Source organism: Anomaloglossus baeobatrachus, chromosome 5 (assembly GCF_048569485.1).
Source record: "Anomaloglossus baeobatrachus isolate aAnoBae1 chromosome 5, aAnoBae1.hap1, whole genome shotgun sequence".
Taxonomy (NCBI): Eukaryota; Metazoa; Chordata; class Amphibia; order Anura; family Aromobatidae; genus Anomaloglossus; species Anomaloglossus baeobatrachus.
The window spans coordinates 513,913,783-513,941,779 of record NC_134357.1 but is presented as its reverse complement, the minus strand read 5'-3'; the positions used below and the strand labels follow the sequence as shown (position 1 = coordinate 513,941,779).

The 27,997-nt window shown below is 45.1% G+C and overlaps 2 protein-coding genes across 2 annotated transcripts in view; one reads left to right on the top strand and one right to left on the bottom strand.

Moving 5' to 3' along the window:
* The window catches only part of LOC142312863 (uncharacterized), a 402,852-nt gene that overhangs the window by 288,420 nt on the left and 86,435 nt on the right, over nt 1–27,997 (bottom strand). The window lies entirely within an intron of this gene.
* LOC142312021 (uncharacterized) lies at nt 13–27,994 on the top strand. Its single transcript, XM_075350894.1, has 4 exons — nt 13–130; nt 214–311; nt 3,127–3,217; nt 26,442–27,994. Exons 1-4 carry the CDS (start codon nt 46–48, stop codon nt 27,443–27,445), a joined length of 1,278 nt encoding a protein of 425 aa, XP_075207009.1. The 5' UTR covers nt 13–45; the 3' UTR covers nt 27,446–27,994.

Below are 27,997 nucleotides of genomic sequence, written 5' to 3'. Positions count from 1 at the left end.
TGTCAGGTTCCTTTAAGGTGTCTGGATGTCACAGTCTATTTCTCCATGGAGGAGTGGGAATATTTAGAAGGACACAAAGATCTGTACAAGGATGTCATGATGGAGGTTCCCCAGCCCCTCACATCACCAGGTAATAGACAGGACTAAATACACACAGCCTATAATTATCTGTATGTAAATAATGAATTCAGTCCCTGTATGTGTTTCCTCCAGTTCTATCCAGTGAGAGGACAACACCAGAGAGATGTCCACGTCCTCTTCTTCCACAGGACTGTAAACGAGAAAATCCCGATGTTCCTCAGGATGATCAGGTAGATGGAGAGAAGGTGTCATGAAATCTCCCTGTGATGTGTAGACGGCTGTGAAGGTCTTCTACTCAGTCTTGTTTTATCCCCCATTATTAAACTCTGAATGGACAATTTATTAGACACCTGTATGAAAAAGAAAATCAGTAATTATTTTTAGTTGAATGCTCAAAATAATGAGAAAATTAAGTGATCTGAGCAATTTTGAATGTTTATGTGCTATGGTGTGGAAAGTACATTGGATAACAGCATCCAGTGAACATGAATCTTGTAACTATAAGTAATTAATCAATGCAGTCAGAAGAGTTTGAGAAGAGTCAGTATGAAGAATAGGTGGTGCACAGTCATGTACTATAGTTGGATACAACTAATAGTTAATTCTTAAGTACAGATGGACTATAGCAGCAGATAACCAGTTCCAGTGTCTTGCTAAGGGAAAAGGAGCACAAAACTTATATCACTGAGTGATAGAAAACATATTATGGTTAGATTATTCCAGATTTCTGTTGGCCCAGGCTGATGAGAGAGTCAGAATTTGGCACAAGCAACATGAATCCATGTGGTGTCAACATTTCAGTTTGGTGGACGTAGAGTATTAATGTGTGAATATTTTCTGGGCTCATTCTGGGTCCTCGAATACTTGTGGATGGATATTTGGACACTAGGGTTTGCTGAAACATTGTGGTCAATCATGTTGATCTTTGTATAACAGAAAAACATTACCAGTACGTCCTATATTGAGGTGCATTCCCTCAAATAGACTTAAGGTGGCGTCACACTCGACGATTTATCGTGTGACCGCATTAGCGATCGCACCTGCCCCCGTCGTTTGTGCGTCACGGGCAATTCATTGCCCGTGTCGCACAAAGTCGTTAAACCCCCGTCACACGTACTTACCTCTCTAACGACGTCGCTGTGGGCGGCGAACATCCTCTTCCTGAAGGGGGAGGGACATTCGGCGTCACAGCGACGTCACACAGCGGCCGCCGGATAGGGGCGGAGATGAGCGGGATGTAACATCCCGTCCACCTTCTTCCTTCCTCATTGCCGGCGGGACGCAGATAAGCTGTTGTTCGTCGTTTCCGGGGTGTCACACGTAGCGATGTGTGCTGCGACTGGAACGACGAACAACCGGCGCGCAGAAGGAGGAATGACATTATGGAAATGAACGACGTGTCAAAGAGCAACGATAAGGTGAGTATTTTTGCTCGTTAACAGTCGTTCGGAGGTGTCACACGGTACGACATCTCTAACGATGCCGGATGTGCGTCACGAATTCCGTGACCCCAACGACATTTCGCACGATATATCGTACCATGTAACACCGCCTTTACTAGTATGTCCTGGTTATCGTGCAGGGACAGGTGCTCTGTACAAGTGATCGCCGCTGGGAGCTCAGCATAAGTGATAGCCAAGCTCCAACTGTCGCTGCCGGTACCAGAGCCCGCACGACTCCTGTTTAACCCCCAAAGTGCTGCAATCAAGAGAGACCGCAGCATTTAGGAGGCTGCAAGAGGGAGTGACCTCCCGCTCCCACTTGATCGGGACCCCATGTGTTACCCACATGATCATGGGACCCCGATTTTTGCCATGGCACCTGGTCAAATAATGACCTCCGAGTTTGCTGGCTACAGAGCATGATGTAACAGGAGTTCTGTCAGTGTTACTCTGACTGGTTTAATGCTTTGCCATTCTTGTGCATGGTAATGTACTATACCAGTGATCAGTCTAATGAAAGTTAATGTCCCATAGAGGAACTAAGTCAAAAAAAGTAAAAAAGAAAATGTTAAAAACATTTAACAAAAATCCCCAAATAAATAACAAAAAAAGGAAAAAAATATTATACCAATAAACATGTATATTTATGTTAAAACAAAAATTAAAAAAGCATACATATTTGGTATCCCGGCGTCCAGAACGACCTGATCTCTAAATCTGTCAGATTAGTTAACCCCGTTACTGAATACCATAAAAATATATAAATAAAAAAAAAACTGGCAAAAAAAAGTTTTTTTTCAACAAACATCTGGAAAAAAGTAGAATACAACGTGATTAAAAAGTCAAATATAAATAATTATGATATCCCTGAAAAGGTTATCTCATCTTACAAAAAACAAGCCGCCATACAGTTCCATCAGCCAAAATATAAAAAAAGATATAACTGTCAGACTACAGCGATGCAAAATCTATTTTTTTTTCCAATAAAATAGTTTTTATTGTGTGGAGGCAAAAGTGAGAAAAACTTTAAATGTGGTATCCCTGTAATCGTACTGACCAGAAGAATAAAGTTGTGTTATCACTGTTACCAAACAGGGAATGGCATAAAAAAAACAACAAAAAAACGTTTCTGATTTGCTGGTTTTTGTTCATTCTGCCTCCCGAAAATGTGAATAAAAAGTGATCAAAAAATGTTATGTTCCTGAAAAGTAGCGCAAATAGGGTCTTATCTAAGAACAGTGGATAACGTGAGAGATAAAAACAGGCTCACCTAGGGGAGCTGTGAAAGCCACAACTACTGAGAAGGTAAAGACGGCTGCTGTCGCATCCCTGGGGGTAGTAGTGTTCCTTAAAGAAGGGATATCGCCACACAACAGTGGAAGAATCCAGATAAGATGGTGATTTTTATTGTCAACGCGTTTCTGAGAACAATTTCTCCTTCTTCAGGACAAAATCACATGTCCAATAGGTTGAATTATACAGCAGACCTGCAGCTCTGTGATATCTATTGCTGTCATTTTTGTTTGTCATGTTCATTTAGGATCTTTACTCTTCTTATTGCAACGTCTCCGTCTGTCTGTGACTTTTCCAATATTATTTTCAGGGTGAAGATCTGACCCCTATTAATACTACAGAGACATATGTGAGGGGTGATGAGCGGTGTAAAGAGAGGATTCCTACAGATAACCGCACAGGTGAGTAGTACTAGACCATAGAGGCTTTTTTTTCCAATTAAAAAAATTGGCTCCAGCGGTCCCAAGCCTGTCTGGCCAAAAGAGGAAGTGCAGAGATAATCAGGGTAGCTAGGCAGCATTGAAGATTTGTAAGCAGAGCATCAGGGGATCGGTCATGCTTTATTCTAATATTTTAATACATTATAAATAGTTCCATTTCCGTGATCCCGTATTCAGCATCAGGACCAGAAGAAGGCTCTACGGTAATAAAGGGACATTTGGTAAAATAGAATAAATAAAGAGAGAGAGACACAAAAATAATTGAGAATCTGCAAAGATGTTGGACTGTGTATCTTACATTAAATTGCCTGTGGACCATATTCCTTTGGACCAGGATTTAGAGTCTAATTGTAGTCAACACTTTTTATGAGCCATTAAAAACGAACCGTGCTTTTGACAAACTTTACATAAATCAATACCATATTCAAATATAGGAAACTTTATCATATACAGTATGTTCTAACTGGAATAAACTTCCTCCCCCAGTTACCAGTCACATCTTACACATCCACTTGTCATTCATTCTGGAAAAAAAAAGCTCAAATCCATCTTGCTCAGATGTGACGGACTGCAGGCATCATGTCACACAGCCCATTATACCCTAAGGAGATGGGTTGGGGAGCAGTGAAGAGCAGGAATCATAGAAAGATCAAGATGAACTTTCTAACAAGTCTTTCAACTCACCCCAGAACTGATTCATATCCAGACCACCCAGCTCTGCTATATAATTTCCTCCATGCTTCTGCAGCTTGTCTTTGTGTGCGAAAAAAATGAATGACAAGCAGGAATTCTTTACAGTGTGCTGTGCTGTGTAAAGGCGATGCAGAGCAGAAAATTAATAAAATGCAAGATAATAATCATATAATGGCCAGAGATAGTGAAATTTTCATGTACACACACAGGATAGCTTACTGTGGAAAGTTACTGTCACACGGAGTTTTGCACAAAACTCACCACCTGTAATGGCAGTGTCAGGCTTTGGAGGTGTGCCGCCCCCATGGAAGCAGCCGGGCTGCTCGGATCCGGATCCGCGGTGGCTCGAGGGGTCTCAAGACCCTGGGGTCATGTGGCCACTCAAGTGAAGAGGGGGTATTTACAGTTGATTATGTATTTACAGTTCGTGACGCCACCCGTGGTTTGTGGTAAGATGAAGTACAACTGCTGCAGCTGGGGAGTACCCGGTGGCGATGGAGTGGGCAGCTTGATGTTTAACCCTCCACGGGAAGGGGGGATGCCCCGAGACTCGGTGTTGGAGTTTGGGGAGTGCCGTGGGGAGTGAAGGGGGTCACTTTTGTACTCACTCAGTCCATAAAGCTGACACCGACAACTGGATAAACCAAAGTTCTGTACACCGCTGCCGCTGAGGGGAGCTAGTTTGGGTCCCGTTCCCACTGGTGTTGCCTGGTGATCTGTAACCTTCCTCCTGGCACCTAGTTTACTTCTCTGTTGGTCCCGATAGCTTGAAACTAGACGGGTCCCGCTCCCCATTATGGCTAACTGTGGGAGCTTGCTCTCAGGGTTCACGCTTGGGATTTTCTGGACCGTTTTGGTGTAAAGTCCTATCCCCCTCGTTGCGCTAGTACCCCAATTCTGGAGCGGGTGGAGAGCGGATCTTGAAGGCTCCATTCTCGTCGGGCTAATTGTCACGTTGCCTGAAGCTACTCACTGACCTATGGTCCATGTACCCCGTTGTGCCTTGGTCTCGGCCCGGTGATGGTACAAGGCCGCCGGCTGTCCTCCTCGACAGTACCGTGCCCCTTGCCACGATCCACTGTGACCGGGGGTTCACTCCTACTAGGCCCAGACCACCATCTGCTGCCTAGTTACTTCCAAGGAGCCCGGCTCCTGAGCTGCTCACTCTCTGAGAGCTACCACTGTTCTGATCTTGAGAGCTCCTTATCCCCAGTTCCTCTCTCATCGGGAGCTACTTCTGTTCTGATCTGCTCCTGACACTCCTGACCTCCCCTTAACCAACCCCCCAAGTGGGCGACCCTATTCCACTCAGGCCATCCACTGGTGTGTCTGGTGGGTGTGGTGCAGAGTGTTCCTAGGACTTTAGTTGGCTGATGTTTGCAACACCATGCAGTTGGGGACCCATAACCAAGGAGGAGATGGATATTGCACATAGGGGCAGACTGCACAATACCCTGTGACGACCTGATAGTCCAGGGCGTTACATTCACATTGCAGAATCTGACACTGATGGTTTCTCTGGTGTTTCTGATTAACTCAGGCAGACCTGGGCGTCGAACTGCTGTCTGCTCATTCATAGGCAGACTAACAACAGTTAACCTCTGCGAGCCTGATTGTTAGTCTTCTTTGATCACATGTTGTAAGGAAGCTAATCACTGCTGCTCCTCTCATTTTTATGCTAGAGGAAATCTGCTACCTGTGCCAACTATAGTTTATGCTATGTTTGTCTGTGAGTTGTGGTGTGGCAGACTTTCTGGAGAAAGAGTTGCTTTGTTCTTGGTGTTGTTGTGAAGTTACCAGTTGTCTTGTTGTTTTCACCCTGCACTTGTTTTCCTCTTAATCTCTTGTTTGTTTTATACCTAGGTGTGTGAATGTTATGTAGCAGAGTTTTGGTTTCCCCCTGTTTCTCTATTTCTGTGGGTTAAATCACACTCCTGTCCCGGCCCCCCTGGGGGAGGGGGTATAAGATCTGGGCTGGTAAGTTGCAGGGCTTGGAAGGAGACTCAGAAATTCTCACCTTTTAAGGTTACCTCTGAGAATAAGGATAGCACAGGGCCTCCTAGTTTGAGTGTCAGCTTAGCCGCCACAGTTTCCCGCTATCACCATAGTCCCTTGTGAGAGTTACACTACTCAAAAGTACATATTATCTGTTAATGACCTGGGAATGTTTTGCTTTTCTGCTTTTTGGGGGTTTTTTCTTTCGCCTTGAATCCAATAGCCATAACTTATTTTTTTTCTGTAGACATAGCCATGTGAGGGCTTGGGTTTTTTTTGTAGTTTGTATGTAAAAAATTAATGTTATCATTAAATGTCATACAAGTGGGGGTGAACTTTCAAAAAAGAAAACCTGCAATCCACTATTGTATATTGTGTTTTGCTTTTACGGTATACATTGTGTGGTAAAGATGATCTGGCAACATGATTTGTAAGTTCAGTTTTCAAATTTGAAAAAAAATTTCAGAAATTTGCAACAAAACAAAAATTTGTATTGCGACTTTCTGAGACTCACTCAACTCCAACAACCCTGTTTATGCTGCCTGAGCTGACAATTTTATTGATACCATTTTGGGGTACATGTGATGTTTTGATAACTTTTTCTTGCATTTTTGGGGGGAAGTGCGGTGAACAAAAAATGGCAATTATGATTTTATGTTTTTTTGTTGTTTTTTTCTCATGAGCATTTAATATACGGTTTGAATAATTGTATTTTTTTTATCTAAAGAGAGTCATTTGAGGAGACAAAGAACTTTATTACCAAAATATACTGTAGGTACAGAGATTGAAAACGAACATCTGAAGGGCAAGATCAGGGAGGCATACCAAGAGATCAAAGAGATATAATGAAAGTTTCAAACAAAAGTGTGAATGTTGAAAGACACCAACGGGAACAAACTCAGCCCTAACAGATCAAGGAAAGATGGAAAGAATGAATACACGGAGCACATCTACAAAAAGTACTCAGTGATGCGGGAAGAAACGGTGACTAGAAATGATTGTGAACCAAACATCCTAAAAGACGAAGTTGTTGTTGCAATAAAGTTTCTGTCAAAAAACAAAGCACCTGGATGTGACAATAGAACTAATAAAGTCTTCTGAAGCAGCAATTGATGTCATCACACACTTGTTTCAATAGATATGGACAATTGGTAAATTGCCCAAGCACTGCACAAGATCAGTGTTTATTCCTATTCCGAATTAGGGAGATGCTACTGACTGTGGAAGTTATCGGACTATTGCGCTCATACCTCATGCCAGCAAAATTCTAATGAAGAGAAAGACAGTTACAGCCTTACTTTGACAAAGCGCTGCCAGAGAAACCAGCAGGATTCAGAAAAGGCAGAGTAACGAAATGTAATTGGTAACATTACATGGATAATTGAAAAGGCCAAATGATATAAAAAGGAGCTCTATTCTTACTTCATCGATTGTGTTGATCATGAGAAATTTTGGAATACCCTGAAAGATATGGGTGTACCAAACCATCTGATCAGCCTCATCAGGAACCTTTACATCGACCAAGCAGCAACAGCCCAAACAGAACATGGTGACACGGCATGGTTCAAAGTAGACAGAGGCATCAGATAAGGCTTCATCCTGTCAAAATTTCTCTTCAATTTAAATGCAGACGCTATTTTCAGGAAGGCTGGACTTTCTGCAAAAGAAGAAGGAATCAAAATTGCTGGATGAATCATCAACAATTTTAAATACTCAGACAATATAGCATTGATAGCAACAAGCATAGATTGAATGAAGGACTTATTATGGAGTGTGAAGATGGAAAGCTGAAACATAGGACACCTACTCAGTACAAGTAAGAGAAAGATATTGACTACTTCCAGGTACGAACGGGACATATTTGAGATGGACAGCAACAAATTGAAAGTTGTAAAGGACTTTAACCTACTTGGATCAATAATCACTCAAGATGCAGCGACAACACCAGACGTCAATAGAATAGCTATGGACAAATCAACAATAAAGTCACTGGACAAGGTACTCAAATCGAGGAACATTTCACTTGTGATGAAGACACAACTCGTACATAATCTGGTCTTTTCAATAGTAACATATGGATGTAAAACCTGGACAATAAAGAAACAAGACAGAAGAAAAATCAACACTTTCGAAATGTGGTGCTGGAGAAGGATGTTATCAATACTATGGGTTGGAAGAAAAACAAACAAATCAATATTGGAACAAGTCAAGCTAGACTTGTCACTCGAAGTAAGGATATCCAAGCTACAACTTGCCTATTTTGGGTTAGCATAGCCAACACACACGGACGAACCCGTGCCATAATAAATATATGGAAGGAGCCATATACAGGATATACAAAGAAGAGCAAAGAAAGACCTGTGCAACGACTTAATCAGAAAATTGTGTATAAACTTTATTATTTACTGTACAAATAATGTATAAAAGTACATACAAAAGATAAAATAGAACTTAGTGGGGAAGACCAGCAGGTGGAGACCTCACCTCACATTTCAGTGAATAATGGAGAATAACATGGAAACTGGAAAAGACCCTGCGGCGTGCTGCCCACAAATGCCACAAAATAGAAAATTGTCTAGTATCAGGTAATAGTAGACCTGCAAAACCTGAACAGTTGTAAAAGAGTTTAAAGTGACAGGCGTGACACAGCAAATACCTCACAGAACATCCCAGTCAAAATCCTAAAGTAAAATACCTGAAATGTGAGTTGACAGTCCAGGAAACCCCGACCTATAGGTTTCAGTTGTTAATCCTACTTCCGGGGTGGTCTTATGTTCATAAGTGGCACCCTTTTATACCTCGGTACACCAATGAAATGGTAATAGGGTGAGCCAAGCAGAACCGTTGATATATATACTTTATAATGGTGGAGAATAAAACATGTTTTCATTGGTGTTCAGAGGGGCGTGTTATTACAAATGACGCCTGGGTCACATGTATAGCTAGAACGCAGAGAGCGTCACACTGTAGCCTAGGTAATGCTGTTCACATGACCAGCGTGGGCGTAACACAAAGAGGCGTATACATCTAATGACACCCGGGTCACATATCGTTAAAGTGCAGAAAGCGTCATATTGTGATCCAGGCAACGCTACTCACATGACCAATGTGGGCGTTACCTCCACATGCAAACGGTAAATAGCTAATATATGGTCATAAGCTGCCGAGCAGTTTCCACTGACCAAACGACGCCTGCGCTGATGCCCCGAAGACCTGTCATCACCCCTAGCACGTCCAACTGTAACCGTGGAAACCAGTTTACCACAGGAACAGCACAAAGGACGCGCCCGAGATGAGTCCAGACCGCCCGGCCAAGAAACGCAGGAGCACAGGCACAGAAGGAACTGCTGGGTAAGATAGAGATGCATATCTTATAGCAAAACTAGACCTTTAAAGGTAAATATAAACAAATGTGTATAATGCCACACATAAATACATTTGTAAAACAGCATGTGCATTGTGGAATAACAATTTTAGTGTGCAAAATACAAACATGCTGTGACAATGTAAAATCACAACCCGAAAAGGAAAAATCTGTATGCATTTCTATAGACTTTGCGGTCCGACCATTCATGAGATTCTCCAAGTCCATACATAAATTTAGATCGGCTCCACCAGTCAATATAAACAAAGGACGCACACTGAAAATACAAATAAGAGAATATAATTAAAACTTATTAAAAACTAATTAAAAACACATATATGAGGGAGTGGACAAATCAATATGGTGGTATCTATGAGCAAAAAATACCCATTAGAAAGATGTGAATACTAAATGGACCATAGTACAATGCAGTCATAAAAAAGGTACGAAACTCATACACTCATTCAATCCATGAGGCTGTAGAGTTTTTAAAGTTCAAATCCATTTTGTTTCACATTGTGCGAGGTGACGACTAATGTTGCCCAGCTGCACCCCTGTCACAATTTGGTCTATGCCGCGTACCTTCAAGAGAGTATTATTGCATTGATGGTGTGTTTTAAAATGCCTCGGTATCGTTTTAGGACCCTCCACATGTTCCTCATCCCGAACATGTTCTCTCACACGAACGCCACCTGCTGGTCTTCACCACAAAGTTCTATTTTATCTTTTGTATGTACTTTTATACATTTTTTGTACAGTAATTAATAAAGTTTATACACAATTTTCTGATTAAGTCTTTGTACAGGTCTTTCTTTGCTCTAACTTGCCTATTTTGGACACATCATAAGAAGAGAGGAATCATTGGAAAAGGACATCATGGTTGGAAGAATAGAAGGAACAAGGCGAAGAGGAAGACCAGCAATGACTTGATAGAATCAAGAAAACGGCAGAGAAGACACTGGTAAACCTATCTAGGCCTGCACAAAATCGATCTTCCTACAGAGCATTCATCCATCAAGTCAATATTGTTGAAGATCGAGCTGAAAGCCATTAATTAAAAAAAGCAAAAAATATTTTTGGGGGTCAGACATTTTTGGACATGACAATATCAAATATGTAAAAAAAAAGTAAATTTTACATATTTTTTTTTAAATTTTAAGTTTCATCAAGTGTTCAGAAATTGAAGGTACAGTACATAACTTTGGCACAGAGATAAATAGTTGAAATCAATATTGAGCAAATAGAAAGACTTTAGATCATATCGGTAAATGGAAACTTATGAGTCTATGGGAGGAATAGGCCAACTAGTGAAATCGGAAAGGTGACCGAAACAAGCATAAATTACTAAAAGTAATCTAGGATCGGAAAGATAGAGAATGGGAAAAAGAAGGAAAAAGTGGGACCGTAATAGGGTTCAGCTCCCCCCCAAAAAAAAATTACAAATCGTTGTGACCGGAGTTCCCGTAAATCTTCCTAGTGGATGAATTATTCACCCAAGCGGGGGCAAGCATTAATTTGCATACAAAGTAGCAATATGTGGGATTGAGCATCACTTCCTTTAGGTCTGGTTTGTTGGCAAAATGTCCTCATTTTTAAAGGAAGGAAAAGAGAGAGGTTTGCAGGTTTATATATATTTGTATGGTTTTTATTTTTACTTTATTTTTTAGTCCCTCTAAAACGTGCCATCACCTGATTACTTAGGTTATATAATGCAATGCCAAAAAATTGCAGTATATAGTGAAATTGTGACAGCTACAGTTAGGTCCAGAAATATTTGGACAGTGACACAATTTTCGCGAGTTGGGCTCTGCATGCCACCACATTGGATTTGAAATGAAATCTCTACAACAGAATTCAAGTGCAGATTGTAACGTTTAATTTGAAGGTTTGAACAAAAATATCTGATAGAAATTGTAGGAATTGTACACATTTCTTTACAAACACTCCACATTTTAGGAGGTCAAAAGTAATTGGACAAATAAACCAAACCCAAACAAAATATTTTTATTTTCAATATTTTGTTGTGAATCCTTTGGAGGCAATCACTGCCATAAGTCTGGAACCCATGGACATCACCAAACGCTGGGTTTCCTCCTTAATACTTTGCCAGGCCTTTACAGCCGCAGCCTTCAGGTCTTGCTTGTTTGTGGGTCTTTCCGTCTTAAGTCTGGATTTGAGCAAGTGAAATGCATGCTCAATTGGGTTAAGATCTGGTGATTGACTTGGCCATTGCAGAAAGTTCCACTTTTTTGCACTCATGAACTCCTGGGCAGCTTTGGCTGTATGCTTGGGGTCATTGTCCATCTGTACTATGAAGCGCCGTCCGATCAACTTTGCGGCATTTGGCAGAATCTGGGCTGAAAGTATATCCCGGTACACTTCAGAATTCATCCGGCTACTCTTGTCTGCTGTTATGTCATCAATAAACACAAGTGACCCAGTGCCATTGAAAGCCATGCATGCCCATGCCATCACGTTGCCTCCACCATGTTTTACAGAGGATGTGGTGTGCCTTGGATCATGTGCCGTTCCCTTTCTTCTCCAAACTTTTTTCTTCCCATCATTCTGGTACAGGTTGATCTTGGTCTCATCTGTCCATAGAATACTTTTCCAGAACTGAGCTGGCTTCATGAGGTGTTTTTCAGCAAATTTAACTCTGGCCTGTCTATTTTTGGAATTGATGAATGGTTTGCATCTAGATGTGAACCCTTTGTATTTACTTTCATGGAGTCTTCTCTTTACTGTTGACTTAGAGACAGATACACCTACTTCACTGAGAGTGTTCTGGACTTCAGTTGATGTTGTGAACGGGTTCTTCTTCACCAAAGAAAGTATGCGGTGATCATCCACCACTGTTGTCATCCATGGACGCGCAGGCCTTTTTGAGTTCCCAAGCTCACCAGTCAATTCCTTTTTTCTCAGAATGTACCCGACTGTTGATTTTGCTACTCCAAGCATGTCTGCTATCTCTCTGATGGATTTTTTCTTTTTTTTCAGCCTCAGGATGTTCTGCTTCACCTCAATTGAGAGTTCCTTAGACCGCATGTTGTCTGGTCACAGCAACAGCTTCCAAATGCAAAGCCACACACCTGTAATCAGCCCCAGACCTTTTAACTACTTCATTGATTACAGGTTAACGAGGGAGACGCCTTCAGAGTTAATTGTAGGCCTTAGAGTCCCTTGTCCAATTACTTTTGGTCCCTTGAAAAAGAGGAGGCTATGCATTACAGAGCTATGATTCCTAAACCCTTTCTCCAATTTGGATGTGAAAACTCTCATATTGCAGCTGGGAGTGTGCACTTTCAGCCCATATTATATATATAATTGTATTTCTGAACATGTTTTTGTAAACAGCTAAAATAACAAAACTTGTGTCACTGTCCAAATATTTCTGGACCTAACTGTATGTGCGCCTTCAGCATGCCACCGGTTGCAGCAGTAACCTATTGGTTTCTCGTGATCTTGTCGCAGGGTATTGTTATCACCCAGCACATGCTCATCATTCAATGATGTTATTTACATGCTTCTGAGATTAACAGCAGCGTTTAAATGGTTAAACTGCAGCAATTTAACCAAGGTACTTGTAGTTGCAGTCAGGTACCGACTATGGAACACAGCCAGCATCTGCCTGATACAAATCAATCTTAAAAGGAATCTGTGAGCAGGTTTTTGATGTTAGCTGAAAGCAGCATAATATGGTGGCAGAGACCCTGATTCCAAAGATGTATCACTGAGTTTACTGGGTGAAACAGTTGTGATAAAATCACAGTTTTAACTATCTTGGAGTGCTGAGCTCTGCATAACTCCTCCCACACCAAAGCTTGATAGCTTCCTGTGTAAATTGTTTATCGACAGAATTAGTCATGGGGCAGATGGTTGAACTAGGAGGCACAAAACCCTTAAGGCCCCGTCACACTAAGTAACATCGCTAGCAACATCGCTGCTAACGAACAACTTTTGTGACGTAGCAGCGATGTTGCTAGTGATGTTGCTGTGTGTGACATCCAGCAACAACCTGGCCCCTGCTGTGAGGTCGTTGGTTGTTGCTGAATGGCCTGGGCCATTTTTTAGTTGTTGCTGTCCTGCTGTGAAGCACAGATCGCTGTGTGTGACAGCAAGACAGCAACAACTAAATGTGCAGACAGCAGGAGCCGGCTTCTGCGGACACTGGTAACCAATGTAAACATCGGGTAACCAAGAAGCCCTGTCCTTGGTTACCCGATATTTACCTTCGTTACCAGCCTCCGCCGCTCTCACTGTCAGTGCCGGCTCCTGCTCTGTACACACATAGCCAGACTACACATCGGGTAATTAACCCCATGTGTGCTGTAACTAGGAGAGCAGGGAGCCAGCGTTAAGCAGTGTGCGCTGCTCCCTGCTCTCTGCACATGTAGCTGCAGCACACATCGGGTAATTAACCCGATGTGTGCTGTAACTAGGAGAGCAGGGAGCCAGCGCTAAGCGGTGTGCGCTGCTCCCTGCTCTGTGCACATGTAGCTACAGCACACATCGGGTAATTAACCCGATGTGTGCTGTAACTAGGAGAGCAGGGAGCCAGCGCTAAGCAGTGTGCGCTGCTCCCTGCTCTCTGCACATGTAGCTAAAGCACACATCGGGTAATTAACCCCATGTGTGCTGTAACTAGGAGAGCAGGGAGCCAGCGTTAAGCAGTGTGCGCTGCTCCCTGCTCTCTCCACATGTAGCTACAGCACACATCGGGTAATTAACCCCATGTGTGCTGTAACTAGGAGAGCAGGGAGCCAGCGCTAAGCAGTGTGCGCTGCTCCCTGCTCTCTGCACGTGTAGCTGCGTGCACTGGTAACCAAGGTAAATATCGGGTTGGTTACCCGATATTTACCTTAGTTACCAAGCGCAGCATCGCTTCAGTGCGTCGCTGCTGGCTGGGGGCTGGTCACTGGTTGCTGGTGACAGCTCACCAGCAACCCGTGTAGCGATGCTCCAGCGATCCCTGCCAGGTCAGGTTGCTGGTGGGATCGCTGGAGCGTCTGACTGTGTGACCTCTCACCAGCAACCTCCTAGCAACTTACCAGCGATCCCTGTCAGGTTGTATCGTTGTTGGGATCGCTGGTAAGTTGTTTAGTGTGACGGTACCTTTAGTCCTGTAGTGATAATCTGCTGCTGATAAAACACTGATTGTATTGAAAGAGCAAAACACAGTGCAGTAAAGGTACCGTCACACTAAACAACTTACCAGCGATCCCAACCAACAACTCAACTTGATAGGGATCGCTGGTAAGTTGCTAAGAGGTCGCTGGTGAGATGTCACACAGTCAAACCTTACAACAACGCACCAACAATCCTGAGATCCATAAACAACTTGTGCAACAACATCGTTGGTCACTGAGACCTGTCACATTGAAAGATTAACAACATATAGGCGTGCATCTACGTTGCCTTCTCCGCGCCCCCTCCGCTCCTATTGGTAATCGTAAGTACGTTATGACTGGGCGGTGACTTTCTCTTCTTCCAGCGATAAGGTTCTGGATTGCAGATCGCAGTAGAGTACTCAGGGCTGTTATATGCCGTTTGTGGGCGCTCGTGCGACATCATGTCATGACGTTTCTCCCGTCGTCTTTGAAGTCTGGTGGGCGGTGTTGATTTTCTGTTATGTTTAGAGGTGGGAACATGGCGGCCAGGAGGCGCTGTTCTTCCTGGGGGCCTGTTGAGGTGCATTATCTCATCAGAATGATGATTAAAAAAGATTATTTTTGTGAGGCAGAACATGAGCATCTCATGCTTCATAAACAGGCAGTGCTGGGGATGATCAGCAGAGGCCTGTCCCGAAGGTTTGGGGTGGAGCGGTCCACAACACAAATACGTAAGAAGCTGGCGGACCTGCGCTACAGGTCCAGTGAGCTCCTCGCCAGCATCCGGGCAGACATCCTGAGGCGTCGTGGTGAGTGCTGTTTAGTGTCTCTGGCAAGGTTCTGTTTTGTTAACCCCTGAACAACCCATGACTTACTGGGTACGTCATGGATCTTGTTTGCTTAATCGCTACCTTCTGTCGTGAGCATGACGTGGCGATCCGTACAGATATAATTTAATTTCAACAATTAACATGTGTAGTCGCGGGTGTAATAGGGTTCCACCCACGACTATTAACCACTTATAGTTCATTCTGACAAAATCTGTCAGCAAGAGCTATATGCGCCTAGCCATTTCGATAACTTCCCACGTCACCATCGGAGGTCACGGCACTCCGAGTAAACAATACATGTTTGGTGTCTCCAAACTCGCACCAACCTGAGTCATCACAACGAAACATCAGTGTAAGGGTAAGTTCACACAGTGCATTTTTCGCGGCGTTTTTGCGCAGTTTTCGGGTGCGTTTTTGCTCAGAAAACTGCATGACTTTGCTTCCCCAGCAAAGTCTATGAGTTTTCATTTTTGCTGTCTGCACACAGCGTTTTTTTTCAGCTGCGTTTTTGTGGTGCCACAAAAACGCAGCATGTCAATTATTCCCGCGTTTTTCACTGCGCTTTTCATCCATTGAGTGCAATGGGATGTTGAAAGACGCAATGAGAAACGCAAATAGCTGCGTTTTGGTGCGTTTCTAAGACCAAAAACGCAGCTATAAACGCAGGAGGTGGGTAGTAAAGTGACGTGTACAGGAAGAGGATTCCTTCTGTCAGTAAACACAGAAGCGTGAATCCTCCCGGTACCGTCACCGCCGCTTATACCTCCCGTCCTGTGCATGTATGCTGCCGTGCGGTGCCATGTTTGGGCGGGAGGTGGAAGCGGCTGCGAAAACAAAAGTGAACAGTAGAAAAAAAAAAAAAAGTTATACTCACCTGTCTGCAGACTCCGGTGCCATGCACGCTCCCAGATCCTCCTACTGGTACCGCCACTCCGGGTGTGTGCAGTCTCCCCGGGTACGTATGCCTGCAGGATGCAGGACCTGGCGATGGATCACCTGATGCAGTCACCAGAGGCATCAGCTGATCGTAAGTCTTGGGCTGACGCCGGCGCCCAGCCGGTTATCAGCGGATACGTCAGGAGACTTCATCCCTGATTACCGGCAGCTGCTGCAGCGATCGGACGGGATCAGACTCCCTCCCCATCGCTCCAGGAGCTGCCGGTAATCAGCACATAAGTGAGTATTTTTTTTTTTTGCACCGATGCATCAGCTGATTGTATAATCGGCTTTTATACAATCAGCTGATGTGTGATGTGCTTCAGCCCCTAGAACCTGACATCATCTGATCGCTTTGCCTTCCAGCAAACCGATCAGATGATATTGGATCCGGATTGGACAGCGCGGGACCCTTGACCCAGGATTACTGCGGAGGGGGGTTCTTTATTTCAATAAAGATGGAGTCACTAATTGTGTTGTGTTTTATTTCTAATAAAAATATTTTTCTGTGTGTTGTGTTTTTTTTTTATCTTTACTATAAATTCATGGTGGCCATGTCTAATATTGGCGTGACACCATGAATTTCGGGCTTAGGGCCAGCTATACAGGGTGGTATATGTGTTCAAGCACGTGGTAGTGTGTGGCACATTTTGAGTGTGTGTTCATATCCCCGAGTGGGGTGAGTATCTCATGTCCTGGCTCCAACTTAGCAACTGTACGGTATATACTCTTTGGCGCCATCGCTCTCATTCTTTAAGTCCCCTTTGTTCACATCTGGCAGCTGTTTGAAACGAAAAGTGTTGGGGGCACTTTTTCACCATTATGTAGATAGGGCAAGATTGATTGTTAATTTGAACGCGCGGGGTTAAAATTTCGCCTCACAACATAGCACCCGGCGCTGCCCGGGATAGTAACTGTCTCTCTGTTTCTCTCCCATTCTCTGTCTGTCTCCCCCTCTGTATATATCTCTCTGTCTATCTCTCTCTCTGTCCCTTTCCCTGTCTGTCCCTTTCCCTGTCTGTCCCTTTCCCTGTCTGTCCCTTTCCCTGTCAGTCTGTATCTTTGTCTGTGTCTATCTCTTTGTGTCTGTCTCTTACTTTGTCTATGTCTGTTTCTTACCCCGTTTGTGTCTGTCTCTTTCCCTGGCTGCATTGTGACACGCCAACATTCCATATAAGGGCGTGGCTGCGCATTCTTCTGAAGTTCTGGCTGCACTGTGGCTCCGAGCTCCATTCGCTTTAATGGAGGCAGGTTTTTGGGTGAATAACTGTAAAGAGCGGGGTTAAAATTTCCCCTCAAAACATAGCCTATGACGCTCTCGGGGTCCAGAAGTGTGAGTGTGCAAAATTGTGTGGCTGTAGCTGCGACGGTGCGGATGCCAATCCCGGACACACACATACACACACACACACACACACACACTCAGCTTTATATATTCGATATATATATATATATGTATAGATATAGAGATGTCTAGATAGTTATATCTCTAGGTATATATATAGAGATATATCCATGCAACTATTATATATATATATATATATATATACTAGAAGGTGGCCCGATTCTACGCATCGGGTATTCTAGAATTTACGTATTGTGTAGTTAATGTATGATTTTTGTTATATATATATATAGATGTTGTTGTGTGTAGTTACCAAGTGTTTGTGTAGGGGCTGTACATGTTCTGGGTGTTGTCTGGGTGTGGCGGGGGGTGAGAGCGGTGTTGTTTGTGTGTTGCGTTGTTTGTGGAGCGCTGTGTGTCTGTAGCATTGTGTGTGTGTGTGTTGCGCGGTTTGTGTGTGTGTGGTGTGTTTTGGGGGAGGTATGTTTTGTGCAATGTGTGTGTTGTGCGGTATGTGCGTATATTTGTGCATGCTGCGGTGTTTGTGTGTTGGGTGTTGTGTGTGTGCAGCGTTGTCTGTGTGTGTGGGTGTCTGTGTAGGGCAGTTGTTTGTGGTTCCCAGTGTGTGTGTGTGGTGTGATGTGCAGTGCGCGCGCGTGTGTGTGTGTGTGTTGGGGGGCGGTGTGCACTCCCCATCGTGCTCCATCCCCCATGCAGCGCACTCCCCATCGTGCTCCATCCCCCATGCAGCGCACTCCCCATCGTGCTCCATCCCCTATGCTGCGCACCCCCCATCGTGCTCCATCCCCTATGCTGCGCACCCCCCATCGTGCTCCATCTCCCATGCTGCGCACTTCCAAACGTGCTCCATCCGCCATGCTGCGTACTCCCAAACGTGCTCCATCCCCCATGCTGCACCAGCATCAGCCTCTCTACCCGCAGCATCAGCCTCTCTGCCCGCAGCATCAGCCTCTCTCCTCCCAGCATCAGCCTCTCTACCCGCAGCATCAGCCTCTCTCCTCCCAGCATCAGCCTCTCTGTCCCCAGCATCAGCCTCTCTCATCCCAGCATCAGCCTCTCTCCTCCCAGCATCAGCCTTTTCTGTCCCCAGCATCAGCCTCTCTCCTCCCAGCATCAGCCTCTCTCCTCCCAGCCTACCCCAGCCTCAGCCTTCCCCAGCATCAGCCTCTCTCCTCCCAGCATCAGCCTCTCTCCTCCCAGCATCAGCCTCTCTCCTCCCAGCATCAGCCTCTCTCCTCCCAGCATCAGCCTCTCTACCCGCAGCATCAGCCTCTCTCCTCCCAGCATCAGCCTCTCTGTCCCCAGCATCAGCCTCTCTCATCCCAGCATCATCCTCTCTCCTCCCAGCATCAGCCTTTTCTGTCCCCAGCATCAGCCTCTCTCCTCCCAGCATCAGCCTCTCTCCTCCCAGCCTACCCCAGCCTCAGCCTCCCCCAGCATCAGCCTCTCTCCTCCCAGCATCAGCCTCTCTCCTCCCAGCATCAGCCTCTCTCCTCCCAGCCTACCCCAGCCTTAGCATCCCCCAGCATCAGCCTCTCTCCTCCCAGCATCAGCCTCTCTCCTCCCAGCCTACCCCAGCATCAGCCTCTCTCCTCCCAGCATCAGCCTCTCTCCTCCCAGCATCAGCCTCTCTGTCCCCAGCATCAGCCTCTCTCATCCCAGCATCAGCCTCTCTCCTCCCAGCATCAGCCTTTTCTGTCCCCAGCATCAGCCTCTCTCCTCCCAGCATCAGCCTCTCTCCTCCCAGCCTACCCCAGCCTCAGCCTCCCCCAGCATCAGCCTCTCTCCTCCCAGCATCAGCCTCTCTCCTCCCAGCATCAGCCTTTTCGGTCCCCAGCATCAGCCTCTCTCCTCCCAGCCTACCCCAGCCTCAGCCTCCCCCAGCATCAGCCTCTCTTCTCTCAGCCTCCCCCCTCCCAGCTTCCCCATCCCAGCCTTCCCCAGGATCAGCCTCTCTCCTCCCAGCCTCCTCCAGCACGCCGTGCTCCTCTGCCGACACTCACAGACCCGATCGCATACACTCACACACACACACACACACACACACACCCGATCGCATACACTCACACACACCCGATCGCATACACTCACACACACATTGACGATATTACACATACGCGCTCACACTCACAACATCCGGAGATACCACATGCTTCTGGCCATGTGATCCTCCGGCAGGTCCGGGAAGCTCACTGCACAGTATCGCTGCCGAGAAGCAAGCGATATCCCAGGATGTTGTGAGTGTGTGGATGCGATGTGATGTGTGTGTGAGAGTGAGTGTGATCTGATGTGTGTGTGTGTGTATGTGTGTGTGTGTGCTGTTATGTGTGTGCGTGTGTGTATGTTCCGCCGCTGCAGGACCTTGATGTGCTGGTAACTATGCTACCATGGTTACCAGCGTATCTCGTCCCCCGCTCGCACGGGAGCCCACACCAGCATACGCCGGCCAGCCCCAGCAATGCGAGGGTATGTGTCGGCTGGGTTGGCGGCGTACGCTGATGTGAGCTCCCGGGGGTACAGTACTCACCTGGGAGTCGTGGCTCCGTGACCGTGTCAGTTCGGGGAATGCGTGGGGGGGCGGGGCCGGAGCTAGCATGTATTGCGTGAGGGGGGCGTGGCCGAGTTGCCAATGCCTGCAGGGTGCCGGGGCGAGAGGCCAATCTGTGGGGGGGCGGAGCCTGGGCGAGCGGCCGGCCAATCCGTGTGGGGGCGCAGCCTGGGCGAGCGGCCAATCCGTGCAGGGGGGCGGGGCCATGGCGAGCTCAGCGGCCAATCAGCTTTGTGTCACCGTAAGGACACAATTTTGGAGCAAGACAGACAGACAGATAGACAGACAGAGAGAATAAGGCAATTATATATATAGATATACACAGTATATGTATATATAGATAGAGAGATAAAGATACATATATATCTATATAATCACTGCAGAACAAAAGCAGATTTCATGCGCTATGCATGTATCCCCTCCCATACCCAAAGCGGGGTCTACGTGCAGACCGCACTAAAGAGTGCAGCACTACAAACTGGCTTTTTTCTGTGGAAACATGGTACGTGGACGGACCATTAGTTTTTCAAAAAACAACAAGTAGTTTAAAAAGTAAATTTTTAGGTTTATTACACATGATTACACAAAATGAAAGGATTGTTTATATTACATCAGTATACCACTATAAATTCTGATGCTGCCAAGTCACTGCACCAGGGCCATTAAAATATTGGCAGTAGTTTTCTCGGCAGGCCTTCGCATTATCCTTTGTTCTGCCGTGCACGACTGGTTGAAGGCCTGCAATTGTAAGATCGTTTTCACGCCATTCACCAAGCTCCACTTCCCCATTTGTTGGGTCTACAGAGTCCACAAAGCCAGGTGGACAGTACCCAATAGCATCGCGCCGCCGAAGAAAGTTGTGCAACACGCAACAGGCCAAAACAACATAGTCTATTGATTCAAGCTTCATGTTTATAGGTGTGTGGAAAACGCGAAAACGGTTGGCCATGATCCCAAAAGCGTTTTCAACAACCCGACGGGCCCTTGACAGACGGTAATTGAAAATTCGTCTTTCCACCGTCAGACTTTTTTGAGGGAAAGGTTTAACAAGATTTGCGTGAAGCGGGAATGCCTCATCGCTGACAAACACAAAATTAAGGTTGTCTCTAGTCTCAGAGTTGGGTGGCAAATTCAGTTCACAGTTGTCCAATCGCTCTCCAAAATGTGTGTGCTCTATAACACCACCATCGGATACCCTTCCATTCATGCCAACTTCAACAGTTATAAATTCATAATTGGCGTCAACTAGGGCCATCATAATGACGCTAAAATAGCCCTTGTAATTGAAGAAATAGGATCCACTGTTCCCTGGTTGGGTGATCCTCACATGTTTCCCGTCCAAAGCCCCACCACAGTTAGGGAACTGCCAAAGATGGTCAAAATCAGAGGCAATCTTTTTCCATTCCTCTTTTGTTTTGGGAAACTGAATGTAGCTCCTGAGACTGCGGACAATCGCATTACATGTCTCCGGAATTATAGTACTGAGCAGTGGCCTTGAAATGGCTGCAGAAAAATGTAAGTCTTGCAGTGAGCGTCCAGTGGCGAGGAAACGCAGTGTGACGGCCAATCTTTCCTCTGCCGGGACAGCAGCACGCATTAGTGTATTCTGCCGTTGAATATATGGCTTGACACTCTCCAGTATTAATTTGAAAGATTCATCTGACATGCGCAGATAGTTCCGAAAATCATGAGGATTGTTCTCCTGCAGCTCTCTGACTAGTCGCATGTGGGAGAATTGGGACCTCTTCAGCAGCCACTCTCTGGTCCACATGCGACGCCTTCTTTTTGAACGCATCTGTGCCTCATCTTCTTGCCGAGCTGCCTCAAGCAGCAATGCAGAAACCAAAACAGCACGCTCGGTGTGGTTCATGATGTGCAAACTGCAAAATAAAATGATAAATGATATAAATATCAACCAAAAAAAGAACTCATTTATTATAATCGCACACACACATAAAATGCAGCAGAAAGAGAAAATGAATACTGACAACAAGCAGTATAGGCTTGTAAGTGTCAAAACATGAACACAATGCAGAATACTATGATATCAATCAAACAACACCGCAAATTATACCTACCAAAGAAATATGTAATATAAAACTATCAGAAGGTGGAAGATGAAAGCACGGAGGTCTCTAGTGCGATCCCGCCAACAGAGAACGTAAGTGCGACCTCGTTGACTTCTTAATCAAACAAAGCCGCAGTCGTGACCACCAATTGGAGTTGAAGAAGCCGTTAATAAGATCCGCAAACCAGCACGCAAGCTTGGAGGTCTCTACTACGATCCGAAAAGCTGTATGAACGAAGGACGGAAGTGAGACCTTTTGCTTAGTTGTGACCACCAATCTGAGTTGAAGAGGGAGGCCTAAACCACGCCTGCGTCGTTGAATTCTGAATCGCCAACTAGTTGCTGGTTGTTGATACGGTGTCAGACATGTTCCCAGCGGGACACCAACAACCAAAAAATGGCCCAGGTCATTCAGTAACAACCAACAACTTCACAGCAGGGGCCAGGTTGTTGCTGGATGTCACACACAGCAACGTCGCTAAGGGGATCGCTGTTATGTCACAAAAAGTGTGACTCATCAGCGATGTTGCTAGCGATGTTGCTTAGTGTGACGGGGCCTTAAGTGATACTTTGCTGTAATCAGGGTTTCTGTTCCTACGTCATGCTGCTTTCAGATTAGAGAGCAAAAAACCTGTCCACAAATTCCCTTTAAGATTCTTGTCATGACTGAGGGAGTCATTAAAAGATGCACTTTGTGTTGAATTTGGAGAGACTACTTATATTAGTTGTGTTCTTATACTGAGTTTGTGACTAGTGAATATGTGAAGTTGTGACGCCCTGGCCTATCAGGTCGTCACATGGTATTGTGCAATCTGCCCTTCTGCATAGTATCCGCTTCCTCCTTGGTTACGGATCCCTGGCCTTCGGTGTTGCTAAGAACCAAGCTAAGTAAAACCCCAGGAACACTCTGCACCACACCCACCAGACACACCATTGGATAGCCTGAAGGGAATAAGGCCACCCACTTGGGGGGGTTGGTTTGGGAGGGCGAGAACTGTCAAATTCAGGGAGTTGAGCAGAGGCTCTCAAGTAGAGAGGTCATGACAAAAGGGAGCTGAGCGGTGACTCCCTAAGTGAGAGGTCACAGGTTGGGAGCAGGGTTCCTGAACTCCACTAGGTGGCAGACGTTAGTCTGGACCTGGGAGGAGCTGGAACCCCCGGTCGCAGGGGATAGTATCAAGGGGCATGGAACTGCCGAGGAAGGCAGCCGGCGGCCTTGAGCCATCTCCGGGCAGGGGCCAGGGCACGACGGGGTACGCGGACCCTAGGCCGGGAAGTGGCTTCAAGCATCCTGGTAATTTACCCGACGAGGGTGAAGTCTTCAAGATTCATCCTCCACCCGCTCCAAAATCGGGGTACTAGCGCAACAAGGGGGATAGGACTTTCCCAATACATAGTCCAGAAAATCCCAAGCGGGAACCCTGAAAGCAAGCTCACTTCGTTACCCATACGGGTGAGCGGGACCCGACTAGTTCTACACTACAGGGTCCAAATAGTGAAGAGAGTTCCACGGAAAAGGTCACAGGTTAACAAGCAACACCAAGGGGCACGGATCCACGCGTGCTCCCTCCCTGCTGCAGAAGTGCTCAGAATTCTGGTTTACAAGCTGTCGGTGTCATTATTCTTGGACTGAGTGAGTACGCAGAAACCCTTTTCCTCCCCAACGGCATCCCTCTTCTACCACCACCGGGCCCCGGGGCAAAACCCCCTACCCACGGAGGGGTTAACACCTTGCTGCCATACCACCGCCACCGTGCGCTCCCAACAGCAGCGGTGGTACTCCATCTTACCACGCACCGTGGGTGGCATCACAAACTTCCAATCCCCCTGTATATACCTCCCTTTATTAAATTTGTGTGTTCGCACAACCCCCGGGTCCGGAGACCCCTCGAGCCACCGCGGTTCCGGATCCGAGCGGCTCGGCCGCTGACACAGATGCGGTACAAAGTGAACTAGGGAATATGTAAAGCATTTAAAGGGAACCTGTCAGGTTCGGAAATGCTATTAACCTTCGGATATCTGGTTAATTTGAAGGTTAATAGCGCTATGAAGGTGCCCAGCTGCCGTACTGCACCCAAGAGAAAACTCACTTTATTTTTACGAGCCGCTGTTGGCTTTCAGTCATGCAGATATGCCGGGAGCAATTACATCTATACCACTGAGAGCAGCGAATGTAAGCAAGACCCAGTACTGACTGACAGATGGTCTACAGTGCATCAGTTCAACGCGAGGTATCAGTCAGTGTTGGTCATGTTTACATCTGCTGCTCTCAGTACTGGGAGCCGTGAATGTAATTGCTCCGGTCACGTCTGCATGGCTGAAAGCTGGCCGCTTCAGGGAAGAATAAAGTTAATTTTCTCCCAGCTAGCCCCAATTCCAGTACTGAAGCCAGGCACCTTCATAATGCCACCAACCAGCAGATTAACTCTATATCTGCTGGTCTGTAGTATTATCAGAGTTGATTGGTTGCCCTTAAGTGACAGGTATGCTAAAACATGAACCTGTGAAAAACTTTGCTTCAACAGACAAGTGAGAAATGGAACCACAAAATCTATAGTCTGTACTGTGACACAACTGGCTTAGGCCTTATTCAGACATCCCATTTTTCACATGTGTTGTATCAGGTTTTTTTCATGTATAGAATAGAAACCCATTATAGTTTATTGCTCGCATGTCAGTGTTTTGGGGGTTTTTGTGCACTAAATGTGAACAGAAACTTGTCTGTTTTTTATTTGAGTTATGGATTACATTTGCCAATTCAAATCATCAGGTTCATTATTAAAGGACAGTACAGAAATGTTATCCATTTACCATCTTTGTGTTGTCCATTTTTACTTGTTAATGAAGAGAAGAAGCTTTCACATTTATTTTTTTTCATGCAAGAAAAATGTTGGCACACTGATGTTAAAAACTGACACACTGGATAAACCCTGATGAAAAAACGGAACCTTTTTTGGGTATGAGAAAATCACTAGCGTCATCTGAATTATACCGTAGTCAAGTATTTTACTATGTTTTGCTTATATAGCACAATCATATTCTGCAGCACTTTAATGACATTATGACCACTGTCCCCATTGAGGCTCACAATCTAAATTTCCTATCAGTAAGGCCCGTTTCACACGTCAGTGAAAAACACTGACGTTTTTCACTGGCGTGTAAAACACGCACATGTCCTTCCGTGTGCCGTGAATCACGGCACACGTGGGTTGTCTAAGTGCAATCCGGGCTCCGTTCTCCGTGGCCCGTGATTGCACTTAGAGATTAACTCACCTGTGCACGCTCCCGCTCTCCATGGTGCTGATCGCTCCCGCGGTGCAGCATCCGGCCGGCGCTGACCCCCGCAGCAGCTGCTTCCGGGTCGGCTGTGTCGTGCATCATGAATATGCGCGACAGTAATGAGCCGGCTCAGAAGCAGCAAGCTGCACGGGCTGCAGAGGACATCGCTGGAGCCGAGTGAGTAAAAATGATTTTTATTTTAAAAGCACGTTTTTTTCTGGCACGTGTTTCACGGACCACACCACTGCGTGGTCCGTGGGACATCAGTGATGCCAGAAAAAAATGGGCATGTCTCCGTGCAGCAATCACGGACACGCGGGTACGCCGCACGGAGACACGTGCAGTGAAAAATCACTGATGTGTGAGCAGACCCATTGATTATAATGGGTCTGCATATGTCAGTGATTCTGGTACGTTTAAAAAAAGCACAAACGTACCAGAATCACTGACGTGTGAAAGGGGCCTAAGACACTTCATGTCTTTGAAGTGTGAGAGGAAACCAGAGAACCCAGAGGAAAACCACGCAAACACGAAGATAACATACATACTCCATGTAGCTGTTGTCCTTGGTGGGATTTGAATCCAGGAGCCCAGTGCTGCAAAGCAAAAGTGCTAACCACTGAGCCACCATTTTATTACAACTTGTATGAAAAATGCTGATAATTACTGTTGGCCAATAAATGCCACCAGACCACGGCACTGCAATTCCCCCTCTTCCTGCAGGCATTCCCAGCTCATTATTTCATTAGTTGTCCTGGGATGACTTGATCATTGTAGCTCAACACCGGTATGGCATCATGATATGCCGATAAATCAAACAAAGAGCAAGGGCTGCTGGCCGATGGTTTGTAGGACTGGTCGTCATGTACTATCGATATGGCAGCTAGACAAGGGTCCTGCAAATCTTTTGGACAAACTCTAATAATAATATAATTTAAAAAATATAATTTCAAGACACTATTATTGAAGAACAATAAAATTGGTTTTATTCTTTGCAGATGACTGCACCAGGAGATCAGAGGGATATCTAATATCTTCAGATTTTAAAGCAGATAATCATGGCATTACATCACAAGCATATGAAGAGCATGCCATTATTCAAGCTATACCTGAAGCCCTCCACAGTAATGACCTTTTATCTGAATCCCTCGACCAGCTCCTATCTTTTGATTCATCACAGACTGTTGAGCAAAATAGTAATAGAAGAGGTGGTGACCATCAAAGAGCTTGCATAGAGAAAACATTTTTATGTCCAGATTGTGGAAAATGTTTTACCGATAAATCACATTTTCTTAAACATCACAAAACTCATGCAAAAAAGAAACGTTTTACATGTTCAGAATGTAAGAAACAATTTCCGGAATCACATCAGGGAACTCACAAAGAGGAAAAGCCATTTTCATGCCCACAATGTGGGAAATGTTTTATATCTCACTCAAAACTTATCAGACATCTGTTAATTCATACTGGGGAAAGGCCATTTCCATGTTCAGAATGTAGGAAATGTTTTACAGATAAATCAGGTCTGGCTAGACATAAAAAAATTCATACAGGTGAGAAACCATTTTTATGCCCAGAATGTGGAAGGAATTTTACTCACAAATCAAATTTTCTTAAACATCAAAGAATTCACACAGGAGAAAAGCCATATTCATGTTCAGAATGTGAAAAATGTTTTACAGATAATTCACAGCTTGTTAGACATTGGAGAATTCACACAGGAGAGAAGCCGTATTCTTGTCCAGAATGTAAGAAATGTTTTACAGCTCATTCTCAGCTTGTTAGACATCAAAGAATTCACACAGGGGAGAAGCCGTATTCATGTCTGGAATGTAAGAAACGTTTTACAGATAAATCAGCTCTTCTTAAACATCAGCAAATTCACACAATGGAGAAGACATTTTCATGTTTAGAATGTGAAAAATGTTTTACAGATCGATCAGAGTTCATTAAACATCACATACTTCACATAGGGGAGAAGACATTTTCATGTCCTGAATGAAGAATGGATTCTATTCCAGACGTTTACTTTCGTTCGAGAGAAAATATATCTGTCTACGCAATGAGACATAAATATATTCAAACCCTTGCTTACCATGAACCTACCACAAGGTCCTTCATTAGATTTTACTCACAATCAGTGAAACCACTTTTTAGTGAGGTGACGAAATTACTTTTTATTCAGGTGGTATGGTGGGGAGCTGCAGGCAGGAGTGAACACTGAAGAGAAGAATAGACTGGCATACAGCAAGCAATGTAGTGCGAGCACCTGAGCAGTTAAGGGTCAGTTCTACACATCTACGTAGGTCAAGTTTACCCTGCACCATGCAGAACACTACTGCTTATTACATTTTTGAGCCCTTGGCTATATAATTTTGCAGGCCTGCCTTTGACCAGGTGGGAGCACTAAATGATTAGGAAGTGTATGCAGTTACCAATAAACATCTGTTATCGAAAAAAATATAGAATTCAAATAACTCACTTATATTTCAATCATGAGTATATAATATTCCACATTTATACATACAGTATTTATACAGTCAGGGCCAGAAAT

Bases quoted from the DNA above. Each gene is read 5' to 3' on its own strand.
- LOC142312021 (XM_075350894.1), top strand. From the start codon at position 46: ATGGAGGAGTGGGAATATTTAGAAGGACACAAAGATCTGTACAAGGAT. The intron at 131-213 runs GTAATAGACAGG...TGTTTCCTCCAG, and splicing joins CCAGCCCCTCACATCACCAG to TTCTATCCAGTGAGAGGACA. The intron at 3,218-26,441 runs GTGAGTAGTACT...TATTCTTTGCAG, and splicing joins TCCTACAGATAACCGCACAG to ATGACTGCACCAGGAGATCA.